Source organism: Haplochromis burtoni, unplaced genomic scaffold (assembly GCF_018398535.1).
Source record: "Haplochromis burtoni strain Fernald_Lab_line unplaced genomic scaffold, NCSU_Asbu1 Contig_21, whole genome shotgun sequence".
Classification (NCBI taxonomy): domain Eukaryota; kingdom Metazoa; phylum Chordata; class Actinopteri; order Cichliformes; family Cichlidae; genus Haplochromis; species Haplochromis burtoni.
This window is the reverse complement of record NW_024582382.1, coordinates 1,624,506-1,651,468: the sequence shown is the minus strand read 5'-3', so window position 1 is coordinate 1,651,468 and position 26,963 is coordinate 1,624,506. Positions and strand designations below refer to the sequence as shown.

Here is a 26,963-nt window from a genome sequence, read left to right as displayed (position 1 = left end):
TTACAAAGTATAAGTGGATTATATTTGACAAAAAGTAAAATGCCAAACTTACTTAACAAATACCCCTTTTATTATTTTTGACCTAGCAGGTCATTTTCCCATCTTCATTTTTACTGATGAGGTACACATTCAGACCGAAGTAATGAAAGTCTAATTAAGTTGGGCAGAGCCCAGTGAAAAATGGGCCACTGTGACCATGTCTGTCTGAGATGTGGGAACTGAGGTCGCACATGAAGAGGAGGGTTTTTTTCTCATGATAAATGACCAAGTGAAAATGAAAATAGTGAAGCACAAAAATAAAGAGGACAACAACAACAAAAAAAGATCTTCACAATACTGTGGTTTGGTTAAGTAGGTTGCGCGAACAGAATTTTTAAAATGCAACTAACTGTGGTTACCCAAGGCCACATAGCTATGGTCTGTGAACACTTTCTGAGCTAGATGGCGAGCAAGTGGAATTTCTTCTGTCTATTGTGAAATTAGACTTTAGACTGATGAGACGAGACAAAGAGCAAATTAAATGCCACTGTGGATTTTACATTACATTGTTATAATTCTATTTCCTACAGTGTATGAGGGGCACTGACAACTGATTTATTAAAAAAAGTAATAATAAAATAAGATTGCGCTCTAAAAACAGTGGCTGTGAAAGTCAAAACAATCTGTGCTTTAATCACAGACACCACAGTAGTTTACTGCAATACGAGATAAGAAATAAGATCCACCAGAGGAGGCAGGATGGGGAGATCGATTACTCTGAGGTTTCCCATGATTCTGACTCTCTCCGGGGAGACCGAGCTCCTGCTCCAGCGCTGCGTGGGTCTCTTAACTGTCATTATCACCGATGGGAGCCACAATAGGTCAGGGAGATGAGATAACATTGTGAGCAGTAGAGCAGCAGGTGAGAGGCTCAACAGGGCATGATTAGGTATCCGGGTCCCAGGGTGTAGCATTGCCTGGGGCCTCGGGGGCCTCGGCCCCACCATCTGCCAGGGTGAATTCTTCTCACTGCACAGGATCTGCTCAATAACAGCACAAACTGTTGCTGAGGGGCGTTCCTTTGAGTTTCTCCTGTTACACTTCATAGGGAGAAGTGTTACACTTTACAGTGCAGGTCTTTATTTACCTTCTCAAAACACGAACTCAAAGAATTCAACAAAACAAAAGACTAAAACTTCTGGTATTTCTGTAGTAATTCTGTTATTTATGTAGTTTGTATTCATTAGCAATAGATGCCTGTTCGAGTACAAATGAATATACATTCCATGAGGACACAAATCACCTGGTTTATCTGAAAATAGCAGATGTTTAATATGTAATCCAGATTCTGCCTGATCAGGGCTCCGGTGTGAGGCCATCACTCAGCAGGAGCACACCCCGGGGCTGCTCTGATGACAGCCATGCTGGATGGTTCACACATGACCCAAAATTGCTGCTGCACACAACACCCTGTCCTGTGACCCGCCAGCACCAGCCGCCCTTTTGATCTGATGACATGGTGTAAAATTGGAGATGCCCACCGCAGTCACACATGCCAAACATGCAGTTTGTATGACAGGCAGGCATGGACGCCGAGAATATTGAATTAGTAGATGTCGTGTAAATCTGCAGTGTAGCTGCATGGCTCTCGACTTACCAGACAGACCAGGTGAGCAGTTATCAATCAGCGTTTTGAAACAGATACTCTTTGAAGTGTTCGAATTTTGCCCTTCAGCGAACGTTCACTCACATGCGAACAGGAATCATAAGGCTAATAAAAGCATGTTTTTACAAAAGCACCCACAAACTGATGAGTCTGCAAGTGAAGAGCAGCAGCCACATCTGCTAGATCACTTAAAATCAGTTAAGAAGCTCAAGGTGCTGCTGTAGATAACGGACACTGATAACTGTGACCAGAACCTTTAACCTTAAAGACATAGATCTTGACATGCCTATTAGCCACCATATCCACTTTCACTGGCTTTAACTGAAGGCCATCCAAACCCATATTTAATATATATGACTGCAGTGTGCAGCCTGACCACATGGCACTTTGTTTGTGGCCGAGAATCGTGTCATAATAATACGCCTTTGGACCCTTTTTGTCTGTTCAAAAATATAATGGAATGGCCAGATGTGGAGGGTGACCCCATGTTGACCTGTAGTGGAGTCTATAGTGTTTGTGTTGTGCACCCTAGCAGGCCGCCACAGGGAAGTGGTGGGTTTAATGGTTCTGTATTATATTGCAGTAGAAGAAAAAAATCTGTAGCAATATAATACATTTATCCCTCATAGGGTAGACTTAAATTTAGAGGTGATTTTTTGAGATTCAGGAAACAAGCTTACCTTTGTGTTGAGCAGTCTGTTATTTTGTCTGTAGTACAGACCACAGAGTGAAAGACTTTATCTGTTAAAGCCCAGGCTACTCTGTATTACACAAAACAGTCTCTGCATCTGCTCAGTCCATCAGGTCTGATGCCGTTAACAGCCTCCAAACAGCCCATGATCAGGCTCCAGCTTCGGTGACTTTGCAACCTCCTGCTGGCTCACCAGAAGGGCTCTGTTTTGATTGTTTGATTACCCTCACTGGGATGACCCTTAAAGTTAACATCCCTACCATTAGGTACACAAGTAAGCATGGCTGCAAGCATGCTCCATGACTCTGGGTAAACATGTTGGCAGACTGGAGGAATGTGAAGTGACCTGGCTGTGTGTCCACTGTCATGGCCAGAAAATATATAGATAACAATGTTTAAAGAGTACTATTGAACAGAAGAACATGTTGCAATACTGCTGTTTGCAGATATTAGCGTGCTGAGACCCCTTTTATATGAGTGTGCTAAAAAAAATAGGCTTTTTACAGAATACATTTGTTTCATATGCACAGAGGGCCCGAGTAAGCCACCAGTGATGGATGCTCTACTAAATTCCACTCTACACAGAATCTATCTTCACTTTTTGTGATGCCTCCAAATGGAAACTTGAAATTAGTTTAGCAGAAGCGTGACTGGTTTCGCCATCTCAAAGCTGAGCCCTGAATTGCAGGGCTTGTGTTTCAAGAAGTGAGGATGAAAATGCAAATCAATACAGGTTTTTTTTGTTGCTGTTTTTGAATTCAGCAATCAGACTTGCGTGGAAGAAAATACACAGAACAATGGCACAAAGAAATGTATGTCTGCATCTTGTGCGTCAGAAGTTTTGAAAACTCTTTAGCTTAAATGATTAGCACAGTTTATCTTAGCTTTCTGGATCTATGCACAACAACAGCAACATCGCCAGGCTTATCTACCCGTACATATCCATCACAGTTTTGACAGTCAGTTTTGGTTTATTATGGTTGCTCAGACTTCTTAAGGGATCAGACCTCTGCCCTCAGACAAACACTCCTTGGGAGCATGCTTGCACTCATGTGGGCTGGGGGTCCTTCAGGGCCATCATGCTCCCTGGGGTGTCTGCTTGTGAGAGAGCCTGTTATTCCGAGAACATCCTGCAAGCCCTCCCACCCTCCCGTAGTGTCGGCAACGAAGGAGAGAAAGAGCTGGGAAAGCCCCGGTACAGAGGACAATTTGTGGTTTGAAGCTGGGACACTGCTGTTTAGGTAAACACTGCAGCATGGGTGGAGAGCTACATTATTATTATAACAGCAAAAACAAAAGTAAAAACTGTAATTGAGGGAAATATTTGTTTTTCCATAGCAAAGCTTCAGAAGAACAGCTGCTCAGTCTGCTAATCATTAAATGACAGGACTACTTACATGGCTGAGCTCACATTAACCACTTTCTCCTTTTCACATCATCACCATATGTCCCACAATCACTAGAGCACTGAGAAAAAAGCATGTACTGTTAATAGTGACTCCTCTGTCACGGCACTCAGCTAGCAGACGGTGAAGGGGGTGGGGGGGCTGACTGATTCCCACACAGAAGAGCTGTCAGCTTCTCAAGCAGAAATAAGGACAAATGCAAATGAATCAGCTGAGAAGCACACTTGTTGTGTATTTCTCTGAATCTCAGACACACTGAGCATCTTTGGGCCTTAACAGTACAAAATAATGAGGTCATATTGTGGCTGCAGCACTATGCAAGTGTCATTTTACATATCCAAGAGATATGATTTGAAAAAAATCAATGTAATGTATTTTATTTATTATCATTATTAATTCATGCATTAATTTTACATTTAATTACATTGTGGTTTGTTTTGATTTGTTTGTTTGTTTTTTAAGTATAACTAATACCATTATGTTTAATTGTACATACATACAGATTAAATTCAAACTGAATTTCTGTTATTGCTGCTGCCCACCTGCAGTACCTTAATGGCCCAACAGGAGGCCCTGAATCACACCTTTGGAATCACTGAAATAGACATTAATGTTATTCAACAGTAATCCAATATTATTTTATATATTATTATATAACTCTTCTTTCTGTGAGAGATGAAAATGCATATTTTATGCATATTCATAATTCATTTGTACTTTTCTTTGTTTTATTTTTTTTTACCACTGTTGCCACTTTTACTTTGTTGTTTATTTATTGTATTGTACTATTTTGTGAGATCAATAAAGTATATTCTATTCATTGTTTTCTTCTTATTATTATATTTTATTATTAAAAATTCTATTAACATAATTTTTATTTACAAAGCAAGTATTGTCATTTGTTTCATGAATGATTGCAATCGGACAAAATCTGGTGGCTAATCCATTTACCACATATGTTAGATTCAAGAGTAAATAGATTCAAACAGCTATCTGTTGCCCCCTGCTGGTGATAATAGGGAGATTGGTTAGGAACAGGTTGATGCATTTTGATTGCTTAAAAAATAATTATGAATACATGCTACAGCATGACCCAGTGTTTGAGTGAGACACTATGTGTTTTTTGTTTTTGTTTTTTGTGCACAAAACTAATTGTTTTTTTAGACTCTCAAGTGGAAAAGTGAGGTTGAAGAAGTTCATTTGCATCTTCCATCTCATTGGTCCAGTAGTCATTTCATAATCTCTTTTGTGCTTTTAGTGCCATGTCTAGCAACTGCATGGATTTAATGCTTTTTACAGGCTAATTAAAAAACATACTTATTAAGCTAAATGTTCCATCATTGCCAAGCTGCTTTAACTAGTCTTCAGTTAGGAAATAACTCTCTTTCAGCCTTGGGACACCCAAGTTATTGAAGGTAGAATTATTTACAATTTATCACTAAAAGCATTTGTAGGCTACTAGAAACACCTGCCAGCTGCAGTAATGTACCTTGTAGGGACAATCTATAGGATTTATTTTATTAAAACAGTAGAGCAGCCACCCTGAGAAAGACCAATAAAGCTGGTAAGTGAACTAAAGCACTGAATATGAAAATATAGATTCAACTTTATCTACTCAACTTCAACTATGTTTAAACCTTCCAAAGCCTCACCTTGTTTGCATTATTTTGTCTACTAGTTTTGAGAAAAACAATGTACACTCTCTTTCATTTCTAAGGTTTAATTTATGAAGATGTAAAACATGTTTTCTGTAGCAGGGCTTAAATGACCTCAAACTATAGTCCAGATGAACTACAAAACATATTACACCATGCGATTAATAATCTGACAACAATTTGAATCAAAATTCAAAAAAAATGTGTGTGAAAATCAAGTCCACCCTTATTGCTTACACGGGAAACAATAGGGAAAGCAGCAAGTGTGAGAACATCTATAAAAGAAAATGAAAGAACTTCTATTTTATATCCCTCTCTTGGCAGTTTGCTGCAGCATTCAGGTGTGTTAAAATAATGTTGAGGAGATAAATTGTTAACAATCTGGGAGCAATTGTTCCTCGGACTTGGGAACAATGTTCTTTAAGTCTTGTATAGCCAAACGTGAGGCCATCTGTTTGACCAATAAAGCCTGGTTCAAACCTGGTCATGCAACAGTATAATGATTCCAAGCACAGCAACAAACTTACAATAGCTGAAAAAGACAAGAATCAAGATGTTGTATTAGCAAAGTCCACACAATTAAAATGCTGTGCAGAGAAACCCTCACTAATGCAGCAAGAAAGAAAGTGAGCCCAAACTCATACCCAATAAAAAGACTGAGTCTTTGTATGCAGTCACTACAGTTCATTATGCTGTTTTTAAAGGTGAACAGTTTAGAAACACGCTGTTGAATCTTGATGTATTTTAACTCACTGCTTCTGCATTTTTCTTTTGTTTTTGTTCACTCACAGTATGTTATTTGTTGCTGCTCATCCAGGCTTGTATTTAAATAATTCTAGAACCAGAACTTTTGTGCCCTGATAAATTTTAGAATTGAAAGAGAGTGTACCTTATCATGACTGCAATTCCAGATTTTATAGACTTTTAGACCAGGAAGCAGAGTACCCAAAATTAAAATACTTAATTTTCATACAAGTACTTCATAAATGCATCAATAATATTGTTACAGTGACCATTAATACGTAGAGTGCCGTCTCTTTATTATGCTCAAACTACTGGAAATAAAGCCACACAAAAATGTTTTATATTTCAGTCTGCTCCGGGAAATTTAACCAAGATTTTCTTTATTTCAAAATGAGACAAAGTAGCCGACGGCAGACATCTCGTTCAAAGTCACATCTAAAACTTCTGGAACTGCTTCTTGGCTCCAGCGGCCTTTGTCACTTTGAGGACGTTAAATCTCACTGTCTTGCTGAGGGGTCGGCACTCCCCGACAGTCACAATGTCTCCAACTGTGACGTCTCTGCGGAAGACAAAACAAACAAAGAAACAAAAACAAAAAAAAAAACATTGCAAAGGGGAATTTAATATGGGTATGCATGTCCAAAAATAAGTTGACAGAAAATGTTGTCATACTGAAGCAAAGCTGCATCAGTTTTTGCCAAAGGCAGTGTCGTCAGAGCTTCCTGAGCTTGGAAGACCATCGTGAGAAAAAACATCATATGCAGCAAAATAAGAGGCTTTGAAGGAACACAGTTATTAACTAAAGGGTTATTTAACAAAACATAATGTGAGGTGCTATACCTAAAGCAAGGTGACAGATGGACCGAGAGGTTCTTGTGCCTCTTCTCAAAGCGGTTGTACTTGCGGATGTAATGCAGGTAGTCACGTCTGATGACAATGGTCCTCTGCATCTTCATTTTGGTCACCACACCTTCAGACAGACAATGGACAACATTTTGTGTTATACCACTTTCTCTAGTCATAAAATGGCACTGGATAGATTTAGAAAACTGCTCTTAGTACTTTTGTCACTAGACTACATCAGTGTTGCCATTAGGCATTGTCGTCAGAACCCAAAGGGCTTGGAAGACCATCGTGAGATAAGCATCATTTGCAGGACAGTGACAAAAAAAGGAAGACATGTGGTTACTAGTAAATTACACTGTTCTGGCCTCATTTAAAATAAAGTTAAGTTTAGGACGTCTGTAAAAACAATGTGCTACGAGACATTCAACTGACCAGAGAGAATACGGCCACGGATGGAAACATTTCCAGTGAAGGGGCATTTCTTGTCAATGTAGGTGCCTTCAATAGCCTGGAGAAAAACAAACATGTTACTGTATATGAATAAGCGATAAGACTATCAAATCTAACATGAAATCATAATCACAAGTTTGCATCAGTGTTGCCAAAAGGCATTGTCGTCAGAACCTTGCAGGCTTGGAAGACCATCGTGAGAAAAACATCATCTGCAGCTTACAACCAAATACTTGTTAAATGTATTTAAACGTTTGAAAAATGCCTTTAATTGATTCATTTACCTCTCTTGGTGTTTTGAAGCCCAGCCCAACACTCTTGTGGTAGCGAGGAAGCTTTTCCTTGGTCTCCTTGCCACCATCTGTGATCAGAACACGCTTTTTGTTCTGGAAGATGGTAGGCTGCTTCTGATAGGATCTCTCGGTCTGGTCAGAAATACAGATCAGCGAGTTAAAGCTTTGAAATAGAAATCACATCACCTTCACCACGCATTTCTCTCACACGCCGCCGCTCGTTAGTCGACTTAAGACTTACTTCCTCTCACTAAAAACTATGTTCACTTTTGGTTAATATGACATGCAGCCTAACAAGTTACAGAAGACGTGCCTAAACGCTAAGACTTAACACGCACAACATGCAAAGAGTAGAAGCCGTATTAATAGGGAATGGTAAGTAATAGCACGTTAAGCTAACCAGGCTACCATTCCGGCTACTTGAGCGCTGCACGAGGGAGTACAGAGGAGCAAAAAATGTTGACTATAAGCGCGTAAATGTAGTTTGAAGTGACTCGGGAACAAATATAAGAACGCTATAATGGCATATACTTAATTCTAGATGAATAAAAGGTTTATTAAAGTGTAAATATGTCGATTTAAAGTCACCACGCCGTTTTGCCGAACATACTTGTGCATCCGCCATCTTTGCCAGCCGAGTCGTAAAGAGGCCTGTGTATGCGCGCGACGGACGGAAGACACCGAGGTACGGGAAATGACGTTCATTTAGGCGAGGCTAAAAAAAGATATAACAGACTTTTTTTGGACTAAAATTACAGAGTTATCGTACCACTTTACGTGTGGTAGGGGACATTATAGTTTTTCCCTATTTCTGTTGCCTATAGTTCTATTTGTATATTTGTAAATTAAACTAGAGGGTGAAAAAGTGAGGGTGGCAAGTGCCGCCCACTGGTACGAACAAATAACTGTTATCACGTGATTGCACGGGAACCAGAAACGACCCAAACAGAAAACAAGATGGCATCACACCCGGGAGGAGGCGATCAAGGTAGTGGCAGCTATCGTCAACAAATAAAATACATATATTTCGACTCTGACAGTGTCGGTGGGAGTCCGATAGACACAGATAATGTGGCGCTTTAACAGTTAACATTTAGTTTGCCGCTTTATTGCTTGCTAAGTGTATCGTTAACATGGATAGGGCTTAGCTTAGCAAAAGTAGCTAAACGTTAGCTTTGCGTTAGCACTGCGTTGTGTAGATGTTCGCGTTACAAAGAGTAAGCAAACGCGTTTGACCAAAAGCGAAACGTACACATTTGGAAACGGCATCCTTTTGACATTAAAAAAAATGGCAAATTTCCTCAGTTACGACAGTGTTTAACGCGAATTAACTTAAATTAATACTATCAACTAAATAACTAACACCAGATTTGATGTATTGCCTTTGTATATGTTACGGACAAACAGGTGTCTAGAGTTGAGTTGAACAGGAGATATAAATAATTTACAAAAACAATAGTTTTACAAACGTGTTTAAACTAATTGTTACGAAAAAAAATACCTACGATGAAACTAAGAATTGACGTATAATTTTTCTGTCATCTAAAGTGATCTCATAATAATATGGCGCAATGCTTATTTATCAGCATTTGAAATTCAAATTTTTCAAATTCAAATTTTATTTGTCACGTACACAGTCATACACAGTACGATATGTAGTGAAATGCTTGAGTCATCTAATGAGTGTCTACCTTTGTCTTTCAGGGAATTCCGGAGATCAGATACTGGAAGTCGGAACTATTTTGTTACAGGAGTGAGTACACACTACACTCTTGGGTAGCAGTTATATGTGAAATATATCATTTTTGTGAAGGAAATCAACTTGATATAAGGGGTTAGGTGTAAGGAGTTTGAGTGCCTTTGTTGACTTGTTTCAGAAGGAAGAGCTGGTCACCTACCAATTGCAAGGCTGTTTGTTTGATCTTCTAGGTTGCATGTCAACATAAATAGTAAATCTCATGTTGACCTTGCCACATCCGTCAGAGTGCTAGTGTCCTAACGCTGGGTTAAAAGTGCTTTGGCACAAAGAAAATATGTATCATATGTGAACGAGGCTTGTTGTAAGAAAACACATTAAACGCTCAAAGAGAGTAGTAAAGTGCTATATATAAGTAACAGTCCATTTTGAAAGTGCTAATGTGCCAAGGTTCAATGATGACAACCAGCTTAGGTAACCAGGTCATCTTAACCCCTTCACTTTGGTTTCTTGCTGTTGAACTAGAGAAAGTGTAAGATGGCTTACTGTTGTGTATTTGTGCTGTATAGTTTCATCTATGAGCGAGTTCAGAGGCAAGGAGATGGCAATAATGCAGTGACGAGAGAACAGCTTGGTGGAAGCCAGCTGACTGACCCAAAACATAAGAAGCTTGCTCAGTGCCTGCAGCAGATTGGAGATGAGCTGGATGGAAATGTAGAGCTCCAAAGGTTGGTAACTTGTCTGTGTGCCTCTTCAGGCAACTTTAAAGGCGTGGAGTATTATGATATGCAAGTTTGTTCAACTATAACTGTAATAACTAAATTATTTGCTTACCATTATTCAATCTTTTTCCCTAGAATGATAAATGACTCTTCGCTTTGTCCCACAAGAGAGGTTTTTATGAGAGTGGCCTATGAGATCTTTTCAGATGGAATATTTAACTGGGGCAGGGAGGTTGCACTGTTCTACTTTGCATGCCGACTCGTTATCAAAGTACGTGAAACTGCTATGTTTGGTATTTTAAAATTAATAAATAACAAAAGTAAGGCATGTATTATTGAATTAAAAAAAATCTAAAGATCTTCTCTTTACACCTTTACAGGCTCTTGTAACTCAGATTCCGGATATTATCAGAACCATTATCAGTTGGACCATAGACTATCTCCGGGAACATGTGATCAACTGGATCAGGGAGCAAGGTGGCTGGGTAAGGAGCAAACTAATAAACCTAATTTATTAGCAATAATCTATGTGTCCATATTAAATTTCCTGTCTTTTCGGCATTTTTAGGAGGGTATTCGCTCCTACTTTGGCACACCAACATGGCAGACGGTCGGAGTTTTCTTGGCAGGAGTCCTTACCACTGTTCTTGTCATTCGCAAGATGTGAGGGGAAGCATGAAGAGCAGAGAGGAGAAAGACAGCAAGAATTACAATTGAGGGAAATGGCACAGGAGGAAGAAGAATGCAGAAAGAAATACACTCAACAGGAAGAACTTATCTCGAATTAATTGTTCTTCATTTCTGCCTCTTATTCATATGTAAGAATTGGGAGTTGGACTAATAGCGCTGTTGCACTCAAGATGCCTATGCCACTGGGGAAGCGAGCTGTGCAGGATTACGTGCACAAAATTGAAGGATGGGGAGAGGTTGTCAAGACTTGAACAAGGAATGCATTTTAATTAATTTATTTTTTACTTGGTACACAAGTCACTGCATTCTGTTTTCTACCTTAAATGATATTATGAGAAATGTTTTGATCAAATTAAGAGTTTCCCTTGTTTTGTTTAGTTTTTTGCTATTTTTTTTCACAGAAATTGCCTTTCTGCTCTTCCCACTCTCTCCATCCTTTACATCATTGTCTGTATGCTAGCCAATCCACATTCTCATGTATTTGTGAGTGTTCACTGGTGTAAATCTGTAATGTTCTGCTGGCACTGAATGTGTAAGGTGGTCATATTCGATGGAGTTAAAGAGATATTTTTGCGGAAATATTTAGAAAACGGTATATATTAAGAGAACTCTGATAAAAGTTTGGGTTTAATTAACCCCCAGTTCATTTCTCTTCTTCCAGTAGGTGCAGCACCCAATTCTTCTATATAAAGTTATGTTTACGTTTAACATGAATCATCAGATGGTTAAAAAACAGTCAGATAATCTCTCTGAAAGGATAGTAAAAGAACTGCAATCTTGTGTAATATACAATCATATGGTGTTTGGGGGCATTTTGACCAGCATTCTGACCTTAACGTGACACTCAATAATTCTGTTACTTCTCGGTGTTCTTTTGGTCTACTGAAGGTTTGACGCTGCAGACACAGAAAGCAATGGATTGCTCACAGATTCTTACCTCACTTTACACATATTCAAAGTACTGTATTTTGTACGTGAGTTATTCAAACTGCGACTTTGTCTAAACAGCAAAAGTCTTTTTATACGTTCTTCTTGTTTGTCAGTGCCTTGGTGGTTTTTGTTTTCTTTTTTAACTCTGAAATCATTTTGATATTCTCAAGTTTTCACCTTTTCTATATCATATTTGTAAGAGTAAAATTTCCTTCAAGTCTCCCTTGAAATCTTTTTGCAGTGACTTTGTATGCTGTAATATTAAAAATAAATCTTTTAACTATTATCTGTAGCTGTGCTTTAATCACACACAGAATGTTGACTATACTAAAAAGGCTTACAGCAGTAAGATCTCATAAAATATGGCTCAGACTTTTTGCCATCAGTCACACCCCCTACTTTTTCTTACGTCAGTAAATCAGCATACCAGCTATTCCTGCTTTCCTGTTCCTAGAAAATGCATATGTTGCTGGAAATGTAGAGACAAATAGAAACTTAGTCTCCCGAGAGGTGTTTGAACTTGTATAGATCAACACAAACAATGTGCTAGTTAGATTATACATTAGTGTCAATTTTTAATGCAAAGTAAGACACCGGGAAGCACACTGATATTTTTTAATGTCCAAGTTAAGACATCAACCTTTTCATTTTTATAAACATAACCCAAGGCTTAGTAATCCAAAGTATATCCTTCAGATAATTTTGGAGAAATGGTGGATTATCAAACTGATAAATAATCTTTAGATATTAATAATGTCTTCTCTGGCATTAGCCTTGCTCTGCACCAAAGTTTCTGGTAAATATGTCATAGTCATCAGTCACCAGACTAAGGCCTTTCTTTTATCATTATTATTATTATTAATTAAAGGATATTGGATATAACCTTAAAAGGCTGAAAAGTAAAATGAGACCAATTTTACCCTAATAGGAAACCATTATATTTATTATAGTAATAGTAATAATATAATTAGTAACTATATAGCTGTAACTTCTAAATCATGTGAACTATCAATTTATAAGTATTACAAACTTGTTTTTTTTTAATGAAATAAAAAGAGAGATCAAACTTTTTTCACAGACTTCACAGTTTTCTATTTATTGACTCAACATAAACATTGACACATGCAACATTACAAGACACAATGCTAAAAATCAATCCTCTTTTATATTTCATTTTATTTTTAATTTACGATATTTTAGGCAAAAGCAGTTTGTTAAAGTGGAGGCTCACAAATGTTTTATGGTCCCTCACACATCAACAAAAGCCAAAGACACTTGTTCGAAGCACAACATGAAATGATGAGCGGTTAATATGAAATTGCAGCTGGAATAAAGTAGCTGAGGGCTCTATCGTGTTTCCAGCATGCCATCTTTGATTCTCCATCTCCAAGAAGTGCTGAAGTCTGGAGCTGGAAAACAGCGGAGCTCCAGGCCGGACTCTTGTACCTCCTCATCGTGACCAATCTGCTGGCCGTGCTCAGTTTTCAGTGTGTAAACCCTCTCAGAGATCTAAATCAGACACAGATAAACGTCAAACTAGTATAATCTTCTATTTTTTCTACTTAAATGGACAAACAACATATACTTTTTGGATATAATAGTGTGGGATTCTGTGAGTATACCTCACCTGATCACTGATTCCAGTGGCAATATGGCCCACCTTCACCCGACGCATCTCTCTGATCCGGATTTTCTTATCACTAAAGTCTCTGATGCAGACATCCACCCCTGGATCAATCATAAAGCAGAGTGAGGCACATGACCAAAGAGAAAAAAAATTATATACAATTAGGTATCATATTAAACAGAAGAGCTTTTTATCTCACCTTCAAAACAGCAAGGTGGTGGCTGCTGTGTGTGACCCAGGAAATCCAAACTGAACACCTGCACATCTGGCTGGCTATTGTAGGAGAAGACACCGGAGCTGAGGTCGTCTCCTGGGCTCAGAGACCAGCGGCCAGAGTCCTGGAAAAAGGGGAACACAAACCAAACAGTAGGTCTATTATTTCTGCTGTTAACCAAAACAATAGGCCGCCAGAGAAGTTCTTTTAAAAACTGTTCGCCTAACAACATGTTTTCCCTGATATTTTGGCTTTATTTCTGCTCTGCATTTTGATTTACCTTTTTGTCCCATGGTTCCCAGTTCGAGTAAGGGTCACTGCTGAGGCAAGACAACAACTGCTCCTGCATCTCAGCAGAATGAAGCTGGGAGAGGCTGCTCAGATAGAAATCTGCAAACAAACGAAAAAACAAAAGCATACAGAGTTCAAGCATCTGCCATACTTAACACCTGAAATTAAATACAGCTTAAAGAAAACCTCACCTCCAACCAGCTTCCGTAGCTCAAGTTCAGGTACCGTGGTGATTTTGTTGTCCCTCTTGTGGCTCAGCTCCGAGATCAGCATTTGTGGTTCATGAGGCGAGCCTCGTTTCGATTTCTTAGAATCAGCGTCTGCCTCTTCCTCATCAGTCAGTTTCTTTGTCCTCCTCCCTGTTGTGATCAGCTTTTCCATGGACTCTTGGTGCATCTCTTCATCCTCAAAGTCAGCACTGCTGCTGATGAGTTGCATGGAGTCACTTGGTTTGTTGGTGTTAAGCAAGGGCTCTAAATAGGGACCCTTCACTGGGTTGGTGAGTCCTCCAACTGCAATCAAATCAATAAAAATTAAATGAACTTATGTACCTACGATAAACTGATTAAAAAATGTATAGCAGGTATTACTAAACTCAATGTGGTCAACTGATGGTCACTAAAAAGAGCATTCCATACCATATAAATGCAAAATAACAAACTCTCAATTGTCTGTAAACTCACTGCTGAAACCACCATCAAGCCAGATGCAGTGCAGATTTACCTTCTCTTAGAGCTCTGTCAGTTTTTTCTCTGAGGTCAGTTGCTGATGATCTCTTCAGTGGATCCTTCTGGAGTCCTGCTTTTATAACTTCAGCAGTGAGAGAGCCACAGTCAGGTGGGATCTCTCTCAGAGGCGGGGGCTCGTTAGCAATCTGTAAACCAATCAACCAAGGAAATTCAGTCAAGGCTTGATACGAGTACTCTAAAGAACAAACATCTGTCAATAAAGTATTCGAAGAATACCTTCAAGTAAAGGCGACAATTATAGTATCTTGTCCAAGGCTGACAACCATTGAGCATGTGCAGTAACATACAGCAGCTGCTCCACACATCTGCTTTAGCTCCGCGGGGTTCTCCTTTTATTATTTCAGGGGCCATGTGAGTCTCTGTGCCCTTCAGATCTGTAATCAAATACATTGAGAAAATTGTGAATTCGGACATGTAAGTGGAGAAATTGCACATCTTGCCAAATTACTCAGTGACAAAGTATTTACCTTTGGACCTACTGAGGCTCTGACCCTGATTGTCGAGCCTTTCGGCATGTCCAAAGTCACATAGGAAGGTGTCTCTACCATCGTCCGACAGCAACACGTTGTCGGCTGTGAGAAACAAGTAGAGTCAGTAATCCATTGCATTAATCTGTGTGCTGCTGTGTGATGTCAGTGGTGCTTGGTTGATTTCCATGACTTGTGCTGTGTAGTTTTTAGATGACATAATTAGAAACAGGGCAGCTGCTTAGACAAAACAGTCTAAGACAAAGGAGCCAAATGAATGGAAAATATGAAGTCACACAGGGACAGCTGCTGTGCTAAACTCTTTAATGTGGAATGGATGTGGAAACTAGTCACAAACCGTACGCAGATAAAGAAGAGATGTGGTATTATTGTCTAGCTTTTCCTGAGAAATTACAGACAGCAGATGGCGCTTGAGATACACCACAAAACATGTCTTGTCAGCTCTTAAGATATTCTCTGTCTTTTTTGCACTTCCTCAATCTCAGTGTCTGTTCTGTTTTTGTGTTTCCTTTGTTCTTCTATATAACCCTTTCCACTTTATTTTCATCTTCTGTATTCTTTCTGTCCATTGTACTTTTTCTACTCTTCTTCTCTTTCGAACTACTTCCTGCTCTTTGTCCCATCCCCCCCCTCACTCCGTTTTGTTCTCCCTTTCTCTCTCGCTCTCCTGATTTTGTGCACATGCGCCGTGTCTAGAGAACAGCAGTGAGTCACACTGTGGGAAATTCCCAGCCCGTCTTTTTCTCTGTGGTAATCTGGTTTCACAACCCAGGTGCTTGAAGATCAAATCTAGACTGTATCTATGACACTTGTGTTCCAAACAACAGCTGCGCATAGACACAAAATCCTCTGATGAGAACTAATTACAAATCTGACTTTCTCTCTGTCTTTTTTTCAACTTTCCACTACCACAACAAGTAAAAGTCAAGCTGACACATTTCTTAGTTTTACTGTTATTACTATTGTTCTCTAGCTGTTAATGTTCATAATGAAAGTGTTGTGAGGCAGTGCCAATATCGATATATTGTTACTTTTTTGGATTTAACATTTACATTCCATACTTTATCACTCGACAACATCACCAATATTTAGGAAGTCACAGGAACAGTCCCAGTCATTATTAATTTGTACATTATATAGAGATAAAAAGTGGATAAAACTTAACAACTTCACTTTGTGGATTTATTTGCTGTTGTAAATTGATTAAATTACACTAAATTTCTTATAAAAGCTCACTCTTAAGATACGTGTCATGAATAACCACATGTGTTGATGAATGACTTGAATGGCTGTTCAGTCATAAAGTGGGCACACCAAACATCATAAATATGAGGCTAACATTCAAGTCATCTAAGAATTCAAAGGTATGGTATTTGTATAATATACCTTTAATATCGAGATGCACCACCCTTTTCTTCACTAAGTACTCCAACGCTGTTAAAACTTGAGAGTGGTAGTGGAGACTTAAATCCTCTGGCAGTCGACCACGTTCCACTATCAGCTGGCCCAAAGAGCCTGGAATAACACAAAATGTTAGAGCGGGACAAAGACTGTTGTCTTAGTAATATTTACCAACAGAGAGCATCTGATTAATCTTTTCCTCTGGGTTATGACTTGTAAAGAAGCCAGCATTTAATGACAATGGAAAAATGTGTCAGGTATATCAATGTTTATCAGGAAGGGAGCTTGTGTCACACGTTTGGTGCAGTTTGGACAAACACTCTTTGAGTAAGGTCAACAGTCATTTCGAGCATCCCAGAAACACCCACTTCCGCATCTCAACACTAATCACATCCGTATTTTTCTGCACTTGAACTCAGTCGACTCAAGTTCCATGTACTGTACATGTTTGTGCACTTAATTGATTCCATCTGTTTCTTGAGTTTAAATGACAACAGGAGTAGTTAGTATCAACAACATACGCTGTGTGTGAAGGGAAGATAGTGGGATTGTTTACCAGCTTTGTGTTCCATCAGAAGGACGACATTAGGCCCCTCTCTAACCACTCCAAAGAGCTTCACCACACGAGGAGATCTGAGGGCACTCCACGCACCCACCTCCTCACTGTTGAACCTCTTCAGGGCAATCTTTAAGAAAAAGATGGAACGTAAAATACTAAGATTATGTACATACTTTTATACAAGACTGTTTTTATACAAATCGATATGCTGTAAATTACCTTTTTGGCAGCAAATTTGAACCCACTGTTCACATCTTCAGCACTGTGTACTTCACCATAGGAGCCTTCCTTGATGAAGTGCTGGAGGACATACTCTCTCCCTTCTTTGTATTCTGAGTCCACAGGCTGAATTTTCTGTCAGGAAGAGACAAACAGGTTAGTTTGGTTCAGCCACTTTTCAAATCAAAACATACTGAAGCAAGCAGACTGAAGCAAAGCAGAACTTACTTCATGATAAAAAATGAGTCCCTCATTGCTAACAGAGTCAGCTTCCGAGAACTCGTCTTCGTCTTCTCTAGTCTCCCTCTCCACTTCTTTGAAAAATGGCCCTGTGTAGCATGGATCCCCCTGACTGACACAGCCTCTGAGCCCAGCAAGGGCCAGTGAGCAGTCTCCCACACTGCTAAGAGAGTCTGAGCTGCTGTTGTGCTCATATGACCGAACACTGGAGAGGTTACCCAAAACTGGCCAGTTCAAAGGGGAACAGCTTGAGCCTTTGTTGTAAACTTGTTGGCTGTAAAAAGAAGCCCTTCGGTCGTCTTCCTCTGAACTTTCAAAGCTGCTACAGCAAGAGGTGCTGAGATCGCTTCTCTCTTCAACAGAAGAGTCCCCCTACAAGAAGAAGAAGAAGAAGAAAAAAAAGTTCTTAGACAATATAGTGTTTACATCCTCCGATAAATTTAGGCTTAAAAATTCAAGGCCTAAAGAGGCGGGGCTGTTGGAATTCAATGTTTCACTTCCACAATTTAGGAAGGGTAATGTTTACATGGGAACTTCTAGAGATTAGGACCCTATTGTTGAAGACAATTTAAATTCTTTTAACAGCACAGCATACTAAATATTAACTTATTTTTGAATCCAGTTTCATAGTCAAGACTCAGAGAGATGTGATGAGTAACCTCACCAGGATCGGGATCAGAGAACTTCCACTTTCTTGTTCAGGCACTCCAGAAGGCATTCGACGTCTCTGTCGCTGCTTGTCCTTCTTCTTCTGCTGCTTCTTCCTCTTCCCCTTACGTTTCTGTCTCCTATGGGTACTCTTTCTTGAGGAGAGTATTGATGTGCTTGCTTCCTGGATGGTGGCCATTGTTTGGCACGCCACATTGTTTTGGTCAGATGAAAGACTTCAAAAGAAATTCGAAGAAAGCAAAAGGAATTTAAGGCATGTTTACACAATTCAGCACAGACCCTTAAACAGAAATTTTATTTATAATGCGGAGAATGTCCCCAAGATCTTACCTGGTGGTTAAGCATTTAGGGAAGGCACGGAAGGAGCGGTCATAACAGGACGGGCTGAACTCTTGGGAGTCCTGGGTTTCACCTAAACGAGCACAGTGTTAATGTAAAATTGGCTCACAGGAAAGTTCATTGATGTGATACACTATAAAAATAAGATATATTTACATTCTGCCTGAGCAACAATGGTTGAGGTCTTGAACTGCATTTCTTCCACTTGTTCTGCAGTTCCATGTGTCAGGAGTTTAGTGAGTTTATCAGCAGACCACTTTTGCGTAAATCCCATTTTGCCATCCTTCCCCTCATCTTGCGCCTCCTCAGTCTCCTGCTCTGCATTGGAGCATGATGGATATGTCCCCTTCAGGTCAGCTTTTGGTGGTCCAGTGAAAGGCGCTGTTGAGTTGAAGAGCCTCTGTCTCACCGCCATGTTATCTTCTAAATCTGCAAGAGACACAAGCAGCTGATAAATAACGATCTTCCTTATCAACTGTCTCCTGCCTTTATGTTTTGTCTTTAATCTTAAATAAGAGTTAATCAATTTCGTTTTAGTTATAGATGCCTGGGTTGTTTGTGTGGCTATAACCAAAGAGTTAAAAGTAACTTTTTTAGTATTATTATTTAAATATTAATTAGTGAATTTGTCTTTGGTCGAGGGCAACATATTTGGCTCCTTTATAAACCGAGCTTTCGATTTTGATGCACACGTTACTTCAGAGCTCACAGTGCGTGATATTTATTCAGTTAGTCAGATGCTTGCTGCGACTCATCAAGAGTGACCTTTAGAAATGTTGTGAAGTTTGTATAAGCATAAACCATTTCTCCAAAATGTAACAAAGGACTTTTATCTGCTAATGTGAGCGTGGGAGTGAGGATACCTAAAAAGGGGAACAAATGGATTCTGAAAACTAAACACATCTCAGGTTAAAGGTTGCAATGCATTTTGCTGTTTGTTTTTGTTCATTTTTTCTTAATTTTTCATTCTTAGTATTTTTTCAGTTTGCATCTATGGCACACTTTGCAAATACTTTCCACGGTGCCATTTGCCTGCTGTAATCGAGCACAACAGAAAAGCTCATAAATCTGACTGAAGATCCGACTGAAAGGTTTACGACGGAAATATACACCCATGCATAAACGCAAAAATAATTTGATATGCTTCATTATGGCTCGTTTGAAGTTTAACATATTTTACTGCGCCACACATGGTTAGGAGCGCAGATGAACTGAAACTGTGAAATTTGAGGTGGGCAGATGAGACAGGAAATTAAACCCCGGCCTTGTTTTCACAGTTGCAAACTCTGTCGCTCAGTGCATGCAGTCTGTTTCAGTCAGAGGAAGTAACCTAGGCAATGCCTGGGCTGCACAGCCTGGGCTAATTTGAAATAAAGATTTGCATGGCTGCCTGTTCACACCTTAAAAGTTATCACCAGCACAACAGGTAAGACTGTAAAACCAACACAGGAAAACTACATGCAGTTTAAAAGGCACAAACTGAGAACTACATTTAGAGCACTACAGTTGCAATTAGTTGCATCAGTTTGTCCATTACACTAGCAGCTTATCACACAAAGATTAAGCCTAAATTCTTGACTAAAACAATCACATGCACACTACATGCTTTTGCTGCTGACAACACCAATAAAGTATAGATACAAGTAACAATACAGCAAAAAATAACATCAAAACATAATCAAAATTACGTTAAAGCTGTTTGAGTTTATTAATGATACTACCTTGTACGCAGACTTCATGCACCGCAAGATTATCTAGAGCGAAGCAACTCAACTGTCACTTCCGTCTTAAGACGCTGCACCACCACACCCCAATGAATTTACGTGGAAAGGAAATAGAGAAAACCCCACTGCAACAAACAGGCACAAAAACAGACTCTGTATGTGTGAGCCGACGTAGCGGGCAGACATACCAATAGATGCCAGTCTGAACTGCATTCTCAAGTATTTGTTCTGAATAACCTGTCATCGACACGAACTAGGTGCTCCGTTTGCGTGCCTTCATGTTCGACTTTTCAGTAACGACTCGGCTCAGTCGCTGCCGCTTTGCTTTCTGCTCTCCTGATGCTGGCTTTCAGCCAACTGGGGGGAGGAGCTGGCTGACTATGACTTATGGGAAATGCATCTACACTTCCCCATATTCCCCCCTCCTTCTGCTCCCTCTAACAGGGCTGGTTTACTTGCTCTGCCCTCTTGAGTACTACCAATTAAAGGATCAGGTTTGCTTATGGGTATGGTGACAAACATAAAATGTGAACTATGAACTGTGATGCAAGTAGTGGTAATATCTAAATCCTTTCAATCTTTGCATACTATCAAGATACAGGGTTTTAATGAGGAATAAGTAAAGGATATGATTCGTACAGCACAGCACTGAATTCAAATTTGTTCAAAAAGCAAAACATCAGTTAAAAAAGTTTCTTTAATGGGTGAAAAACAATTTCAATTCTCTGTGCACTTTAAACCAGGTAGTCTGATAATCACCTGGAATGGACAGTCAACTTTCTGTACACATTCACACCACTAAATGTGAAGGGATTTGTGGCCTTTCATTTGCTCTGATATTCTAATAAGTGCGTGCCCTGTAGCAAGCCAACATTCAAGAGCCCGTCACATGTCATGTCACACGCCCACATTCTCCACTATATGTCCTGTTGTTAAAACAACAAAGAGTTTCTTTCTTTATGAAAATGTGGCAGTGTGAAAACTCACATTATGAGCATCTTCTTGCGAAAAATTATTTCCGAAAACAGTGTTTAGACTGAGGCAAGCGTATGAGCTGTCAATAATCTGATGGCTCTATCTGAAATAATCTCACTTGCTTTTCTCTTGAGCAGAAAAACAACTTAGTCATATAAAAACCACTACAGGAAACTCGGAACACCACTTGACAGGTTCTGGTACATGCCTTAATCGAAAAGCTCAATGGAAGTTGCTCACTCCACCCCTACTGATAAGGAAACTGTTTGTCATGACAACAATATCTCTGCTAAACCGGCATAAGCTTAAGGACACAGGTACAGACATTGTAGACAGTCAAAGCATTTAGAATTTTGTTTTTGGTACTCTATTAGTCACCAACTTCACATATTATGACTCATAAAAAAGGCAACAATTAGTACAAATTATCAGTTCGTCTGCCAATCATTTTCTCATTTACTCATTCTGTCTAGAGCTGAAATATTTAGTCAGTTTAGCCACAACATTATGTGCAACAGATTAACTGTGTGACAAAAAAAACTGTCAAAAGTTACTAGTTCAAGGTTCAAGATTTTAAGGTTTCTTTTAAGATGTCACTGTGACCAGTGTTTTTTGGGGTGAAGTTGTTTTTTGCTTTGCAATTTGCTGGTTTTGATTTTTAAATTTCATGTTTTTAATTGCCTCTTCATATTATTAAAAGCTTGACAGAAATTCTGCTTTGTTTTGGATGGATTGTTTTAAGCTGTGAATGAATCTGGAAACAGACTGTAAAACAGATAAGAATCGGCCTATACGTCTCAGCTTGGGGCACACCACCAATTCTGACCATATTCCAAACTTCATTTCTAGAAACCCTATACCTGAAATGAATCTCCAATGTACTTCACTATTGCCATATATTGCTCATGCAGTCCTGAGAATATTTCACTTTTTGCAAAAGAAGTCTGTGCAACTCTAAGGTCATTTTTTAACTTCTGTTCCAACTTTCTGCACTGACAAGCATGGCATTTTACTAACTGGAGAAATGGCAATGACTGATTATCAAATTCTGCAAATTCATTTTGCAGGTCAAGTAATCAACACTAAAGTCTTTTCATTTACATGCAAACTGAACCTGTCAGTGTCACCAGAAACCTAAACAATTATGCTTTAGAGGAGTTTTGCACCCTAAATGTCTACACATATCTAATAAACATGTAACTAATAGTGCACACTATAAACTTTAATCCATAATAACCTTTGCTGTGGAAATCTTGAACTAAACTGTAACAAAACATACAGTTGGTGACTGTACAGCTTCTGCTGCTCTGTTTCTCTCACAGAGATTAATGAAATTCCAAAGCCTTTAGTAACGACTGCTAAAAGGAACTCAGAAAACACAGGCAAGAGTTCCTTAAGAGAACCGGTGGCTGCTTCTCAGGAAAGCATTCCAGTCCTCAACTACACATTCTAAAAGATTGCAAAAAAACATCTGCAGGCACACATTTAAATGCAGCTCCAAGTACTCAGTCATACCTCTTGTCTAATGTCTAACAACTTCCCTTTTTCTAGTTACTTCCTCAATATTAACTTCAATGAAGAAACAGTCAGTTACAGTAAGAATGCATAGTCCTCTCTTTGCTGTACATTATTTCCATTAAACTGAGATGTTCTATAAACTCCTTGCATTTTAAAAGAATAATTACCCAGGAAAATTCAGAGCTAAGCCATTGTTATTAATGTTATCCCAGTTTTTCTGTAAACATTACTGGGTTCTTTGACAAATTAAAATTAATTCGGAAAACAGTTTTCTCATGAATCAATAATAGAAATGTGTATTTGACACCTCACGAAAAACATTCTTCTCCATTTCCCAATGCTATCCAACATAGGTTTACTAAACATGGCCAAAGTCAACAAATCTAAAAGCATGTATATTATAATAATGTTCTACTAAGCTGCAATCTTTCTATACATTTTCTATATAGTGAGCTCATCTTAATACAGTCATATTTGCACAGGAGGAACAAAAGGTTTTTCGTTTAAGGGTGGACTTGGACCAGTGCTGCTTCGCTTGTAAATGCAGGCCAGGAGTTTGACTCTGGGCCAAGAAAGATCCAGCAAGCATTGGTGCATTATGGAGGCCCAGCATAACTTGGACCTGAAAAATAGGACCTGCCAAGAGTGACTAATGTAAACAATTACATCTGGTGAATGTAATTGTTTAGCTCTATCAGATTACATGAGGGCTCTAATGTTTAAATGAAACAGATAAGAGCATAAAAAGATATATGACTGCATATATTGCGACAACATACAATAACATACATAACGGCTATTCTTATGAGGACTCCTATAACAAATATAGCAAGTTTTTTTTTATATCACTAATATGCTCTTAATTTTTTTTTACCAGGTAAGAACATCAACATATCCATGTTTAGAGTTAGTACAGCCTTTGTGACAAAAAATAAAAATAAAATGAGGGTACCACTGAGAAGTATAAGCAGTACGACGGTAATTATATTCTGTACAGTAAAATCTACAGTAAGCCACTATAACAATTTACCTACCAATGGTCACCTTTGATGTTTAACTATTTAGCGATTCATTTAAAATGAACATAATTTGACTAAACAGTAATTTCATGTGTATACACGCGCTGTTATTGTGTGCACGCGCACTAACTTCCTTCTAGCCACATTCACCGCCATTTCACATAAAACTTAGGCCCAAAATGTTTGAAGTATTCGTTAAACAGTCAAACATGTAAATCGAGAAATCGAGTTCTCGACAAACAGCGGGAAACACTGAAGTCAGAAAGCTCTTAATTTCGTTAAACCATTTATGATAAATACTATATATTCTTCACTTACCGTATTTCCCGTAACTAGGCGTCGGCCGATGGCGATCTTGACATCATGTAGCTTCTTTCCTGTTTCCGCTTGAATTTCGAAGTAGTTTTTGGGTTCCCTTAATTTTTACAATAACAACATTTAACGCCAGAATGCAAAGACATATTGCGCTATTATTAATCACTGACTGTAACAGTATGTTTAAATGTTGCTCTGACCGAGCACAATGTTTGCGTGTGGCTGTAAGGTATAGTTGTGCTTTTAATTTGAAGATAAAATGCACTCTCTTCATGTAAGCGTCTGTTTTTAATTTAAAGACAAGAGGATAAGCGGTCGTGCAGCGGGAAAGGGAGCTGTTTAATAAACTGCACATAAAAAGCCTTTGTTTGTCTGTTTGTTCTATGTTGTTAATAACCTATTACTATATATCGAGGTCTTGCTTGCTTTCTGCTGAGGCGTTAATGATGTATTTTACCAAGATGAGTATCTACAGTAGATCTTAATTAAATTCTCCTCGCTGGAGATTTTAACTCGCACTGACTATCTTCTGTCTCAGACAGTTTTACATTTACAAATATTAATCTCACGGAACTAATTTACAGTCCAACTTGTCCAAATCTGAAATGCCCTCTTTTACTAACTCTCCCCATAAATATTCCCATATTGGTGTTTTGCAAATGGTGCCAGTAATCACTGTGTTGTAGATGCAGTCAGGTAATCGATACTCCTGAAATCAAGATAACAAATTGTTTTTTAAACTACATTTTTTTTAGCAACCTTTCTTCCGCAATTCACTGTAACTTGAATAGAACCTGATTAGTGATATTGATTTGCCATGGAAATACATTTTCATTAAAATATTAAATAAACATGGCCCTATCCGCAAATTTAGAGTAAAATGCTGTCCAGTCACCTCAAAGAAAATGATGGTGGCTGGGCTAAGGCCAGAAAAACTAAACCTGGTTTATTCCTAGCTAAAAAAAAAAAAAAAAGTGACATTCCTAACGGCTTTAATAAATATTTGGTTTCTTCAGGGTCTTTATTTGAATCTTTACATAAAGATTTAAAACAGTTTAATGAACAGGTTATCTTTGCAACTACTAGAAATTAATCTTGTATTCAACTCTTCAGCTTTTCTTTTCTGAATGTCATGGCGATCCACAAGGCTTTAAAGCTGCTGGCTACAATGAATTCAAGACCACATCAATTTAAATCTTATTTTCTTAAGCTGGATGAACCACAAACTTATCATTTTTAATCGTATGCTTTGGAACAGTGGTGATATGGAAATATAGAAATATTCCCTTTTTTGATGCTAGGGAGGTGATAAGGACGTCGTCCTTCATATGTTAAAAACTACAGATCACACAGTTGGGCATGTAATGTTAATAAACAGACCGAACAATAGTGGTTTATCAGTAAAAACTAAATGACTTGTCAGTTAAACCACAGTATGTCCTCTTTGCTGAGTCTTCTTCTTTGTTTCTCCCAGTATCCACAGGAGCTCCTCAGAGATCTATATTGGGACCACTCTTTATCTCTCTATATGTAAATAACCTTTGTGATATTTTATCCAAATACTGCATTCCATTTATCTGTAGATGACACAGTTAACTATTTTTCATCCCCTTGAAGAGTGAAAACCTTTTAACACAAACCTGCCTTTGAGGTTTGTGTTAAATCCAAGTTCATGTTATTCTCAAATGGCAAAAGAAGTTGTTGTCTACGCTTCCTAAGAGCAAAAGGATTCAAGTAATTGAAATTAAACTGGCTATATGTTATAAATATCTAGGTATCATTGCATATCATAATTTGTCAGGTGAAAACACACTGAAATGCTTGTGTCCAAAGTGTTCTCTGTATGGTGCTGCCAAGTAGCCAATATCCATAGACTTTCCCATTGGTTGGTTTTTATCTGAAAATATAAATGGAAATCTTTTTTATTATTACTCTTGTACTCGCCTCTGTCAGTGCGCAACAGGGTGGCTGTGGCTACAATGTAGCTTGCCATCACCAGTGTGTGAATGTGTGTGTGAATGGGTGGATGACTGGTTGTGTAAAGCGCTTTGGGGTCCTTAGGGACTATTAAAGCGCTATACAAGTACAGGCCATTTACCACTTACCAATGATCTGTTATTGCATATCATCCAAATGTTTGTCTTGACATGTCTGTACTGATTATCATTCGTATTTGTTTTTGTAATTGTTATAATTTTATGTGTATTTGCTGTAACATCTGCTGCCCTCTTGGCCAGGTCTCTCTTGAAAAAGACTGACTCACTGACTCACTCACTAAATCTCTCTGAGACTTTTACCTGGACAAATAAATGATAACAATGATGAGTAATCTAACACAGCATATCATCAGCCCCTACGTCATGGTGTAAGAAAAATATCTGTATTTATATGAATCTACCACAAGATGGAGCGATAACCTACTTAAGTCTTTTACAGGTTAATACACGGGGCCATACGACATGCATTGTCCTCTGAGCTTCACTGATGTGAAGTCTAAGTTGTGTGTTTAAATTGGTATCTTTCACGCTCATTATTTTTTATAAACATTTCAATCACTTGTTGAACAGGATAATGCACTACAGATGCAGCAGAACTCACTTGTCCTAAAGAACATTTCAGGAAATCATTCCTACAGTGATACATTCCTACATTCCTACATTCTTCTACTACTCTATAATAGATGAATACACTTGTCAGGTAATAGGTTTTCAAAAATACTTATAGATTTCTGTATTATACCTTACTGCTCATTTCTTTGATTTATAGTGTAGACATTATATATTAATACTATTTCCACTACTCTTTTGCACAATGTCAGTCTCTTTTTTTCCTCATGAATATCTAACTT

At 38.6% G+C, this 26,963-nt stretch overlaps 3 protein-coding genes and 3 non-coding genes across 9 annotated transcripts; 1 reads left to right on the top strand and 5 right to left on the bottom strand.

Annotated features, from left to right (window-relative positions):
* Window positions 1–6,477: 6,477 nt before the first annotated feature.
* Window positions 6,478–8,468, bottom strand: rps11 (ribosomal protein S11). Its single transcript, XM_005920301.3, has 5 exons — window positions 8,341–8,468; window positions 7,722–7,862; window positions 7,420–7,495; window positions 6,982–7,111; window positions 6,478–6,700 (listed from the first exon to the last, which is right to left on the bottom strand). Exons 1-5 carry the CDS (start codon window positions 8,353–8,355, stop codon window positions 6,577–6,579), a joined length of 486 nt encoding a protein of 161 aa, XP_005920363.1. The 5' UTR covers window positions 8,356–8,468; the 3' UTR covers window positions 6,478–6,576.
* Window positions 6,820–6,904, bottom strand: LOC121814144. Its single transcript, XR_006054123.1, has one exon. It is a non-coding gene; the product is annotated as a small nucleolar RNA SNORD35 (small nucleolar RNA).
* Window positions 7,213–7,296, bottom strand: LOC121814145. Its single transcript, XR_006054124.1, has one exon. It is a non-coding gene; the product is annotated as a small nucleolar RNA SNORD35 (small nucleolar RNA).
* LOC121814143 lies at window positions 7,571–7,654 on the bottom strand. Its single transcript, XR_006054122.1, has one exon. It is a non-coding gene; the product is annotated as a small nucleolar RNA SNORD35 (small nucleolar RNA).
* A 101-nt stretch (window positions 8,469–8,569) lies between the features above and the next one.
* Window positions 8,570–12,054, top strand: LOC102297268 (apoptosis regulator BAX). Of its 2 annotated transcripts, none has more exons than XM_005920300.2 (6): window positions 8,570–8,718; window positions 9,435–9,483; window positions 9,996–10,154; window positions 10,284–10,419; window positions 10,529–10,633; window positions 10,717–12,054. In XM_005920300.2, exons 1-6 carry the CDS (start codon window positions 8,688–8,690, stop codon window positions 10,813–10,815), a joined length of 579 nt encoding a protein of 192 aa, XP_005920362.1. In that variant the 5' UTR covers window positions 8,570–8,687; the 3' UTR covers window positions 10,816–12,054. The 2 variants fall into 2 exon arrangements, with proteins under 2 accessions (XP_005920362.1, XP_042074549.1); XM_042218615.1 differs by lacking the exon at window positions 8,570–8,718 and adding an exon at window positions 8,793–9,319 and having other exon boundaries at window positions 9,398–9,483.
* A 781-nt stretch (window positions 12,055–12,835) lies between these two features.
* map3k14a (mitogen-activated protein kinase kinase kinase 14a) lies at window positions 12,836–24,245 on the bottom strand. Of its 3 annotated transcripts, none has more exons than XM_005920303.2 (16): window positions 24,119–24,245; window positions 18,721–18,993; window positions 18,556–18,637; window positions 18,221–18,440; window positions 17,545–17,928; window positions 17,317–17,451; window positions 17,095–17,224; window positions 16,524–16,652; window positions 15,117–15,221; window positions 14,866–15,023; window positions 14,624–14,774; window positions 14,092–14,412; window positions 13,890–13,999; window positions 13,595–13,733; window positions 13,396–13,496; window positions 12,836–13,277 (listed from the first exon to the last, which is right to left on the bottom strand). In XM_005920303.2, exons 2-16 carry the CDS (start codon window positions 18,977–18,979, stop codon window positions 13,116–13,118), a joined length of 2,586 nt encoding a protein of 861 aa, XP_005920365.1. In that variant the 5' UTR covers window positions 18,980–18,993; window positions 24,119–24,245; the 3' UTR covers window positions 12,836–13,115. The 3 variants fall into 3 exon arrangements, with proteins under 3 accessions (XP_005920365.1, XP_042074548.1, XP_005920364.1); XM_042218614.1 differs by lacking the exon at window positions 24,119–24,245 and adding an exon at window positions 20,286–24,108; XM_005920302.3 differs by lacking the exon at window positions 24,119–24,245 and adding an exon at window positions 20,477–24,108.
* Between the last annotated feature and the right edge of the window lie 2,718 nt (window positions 24,246–26,963).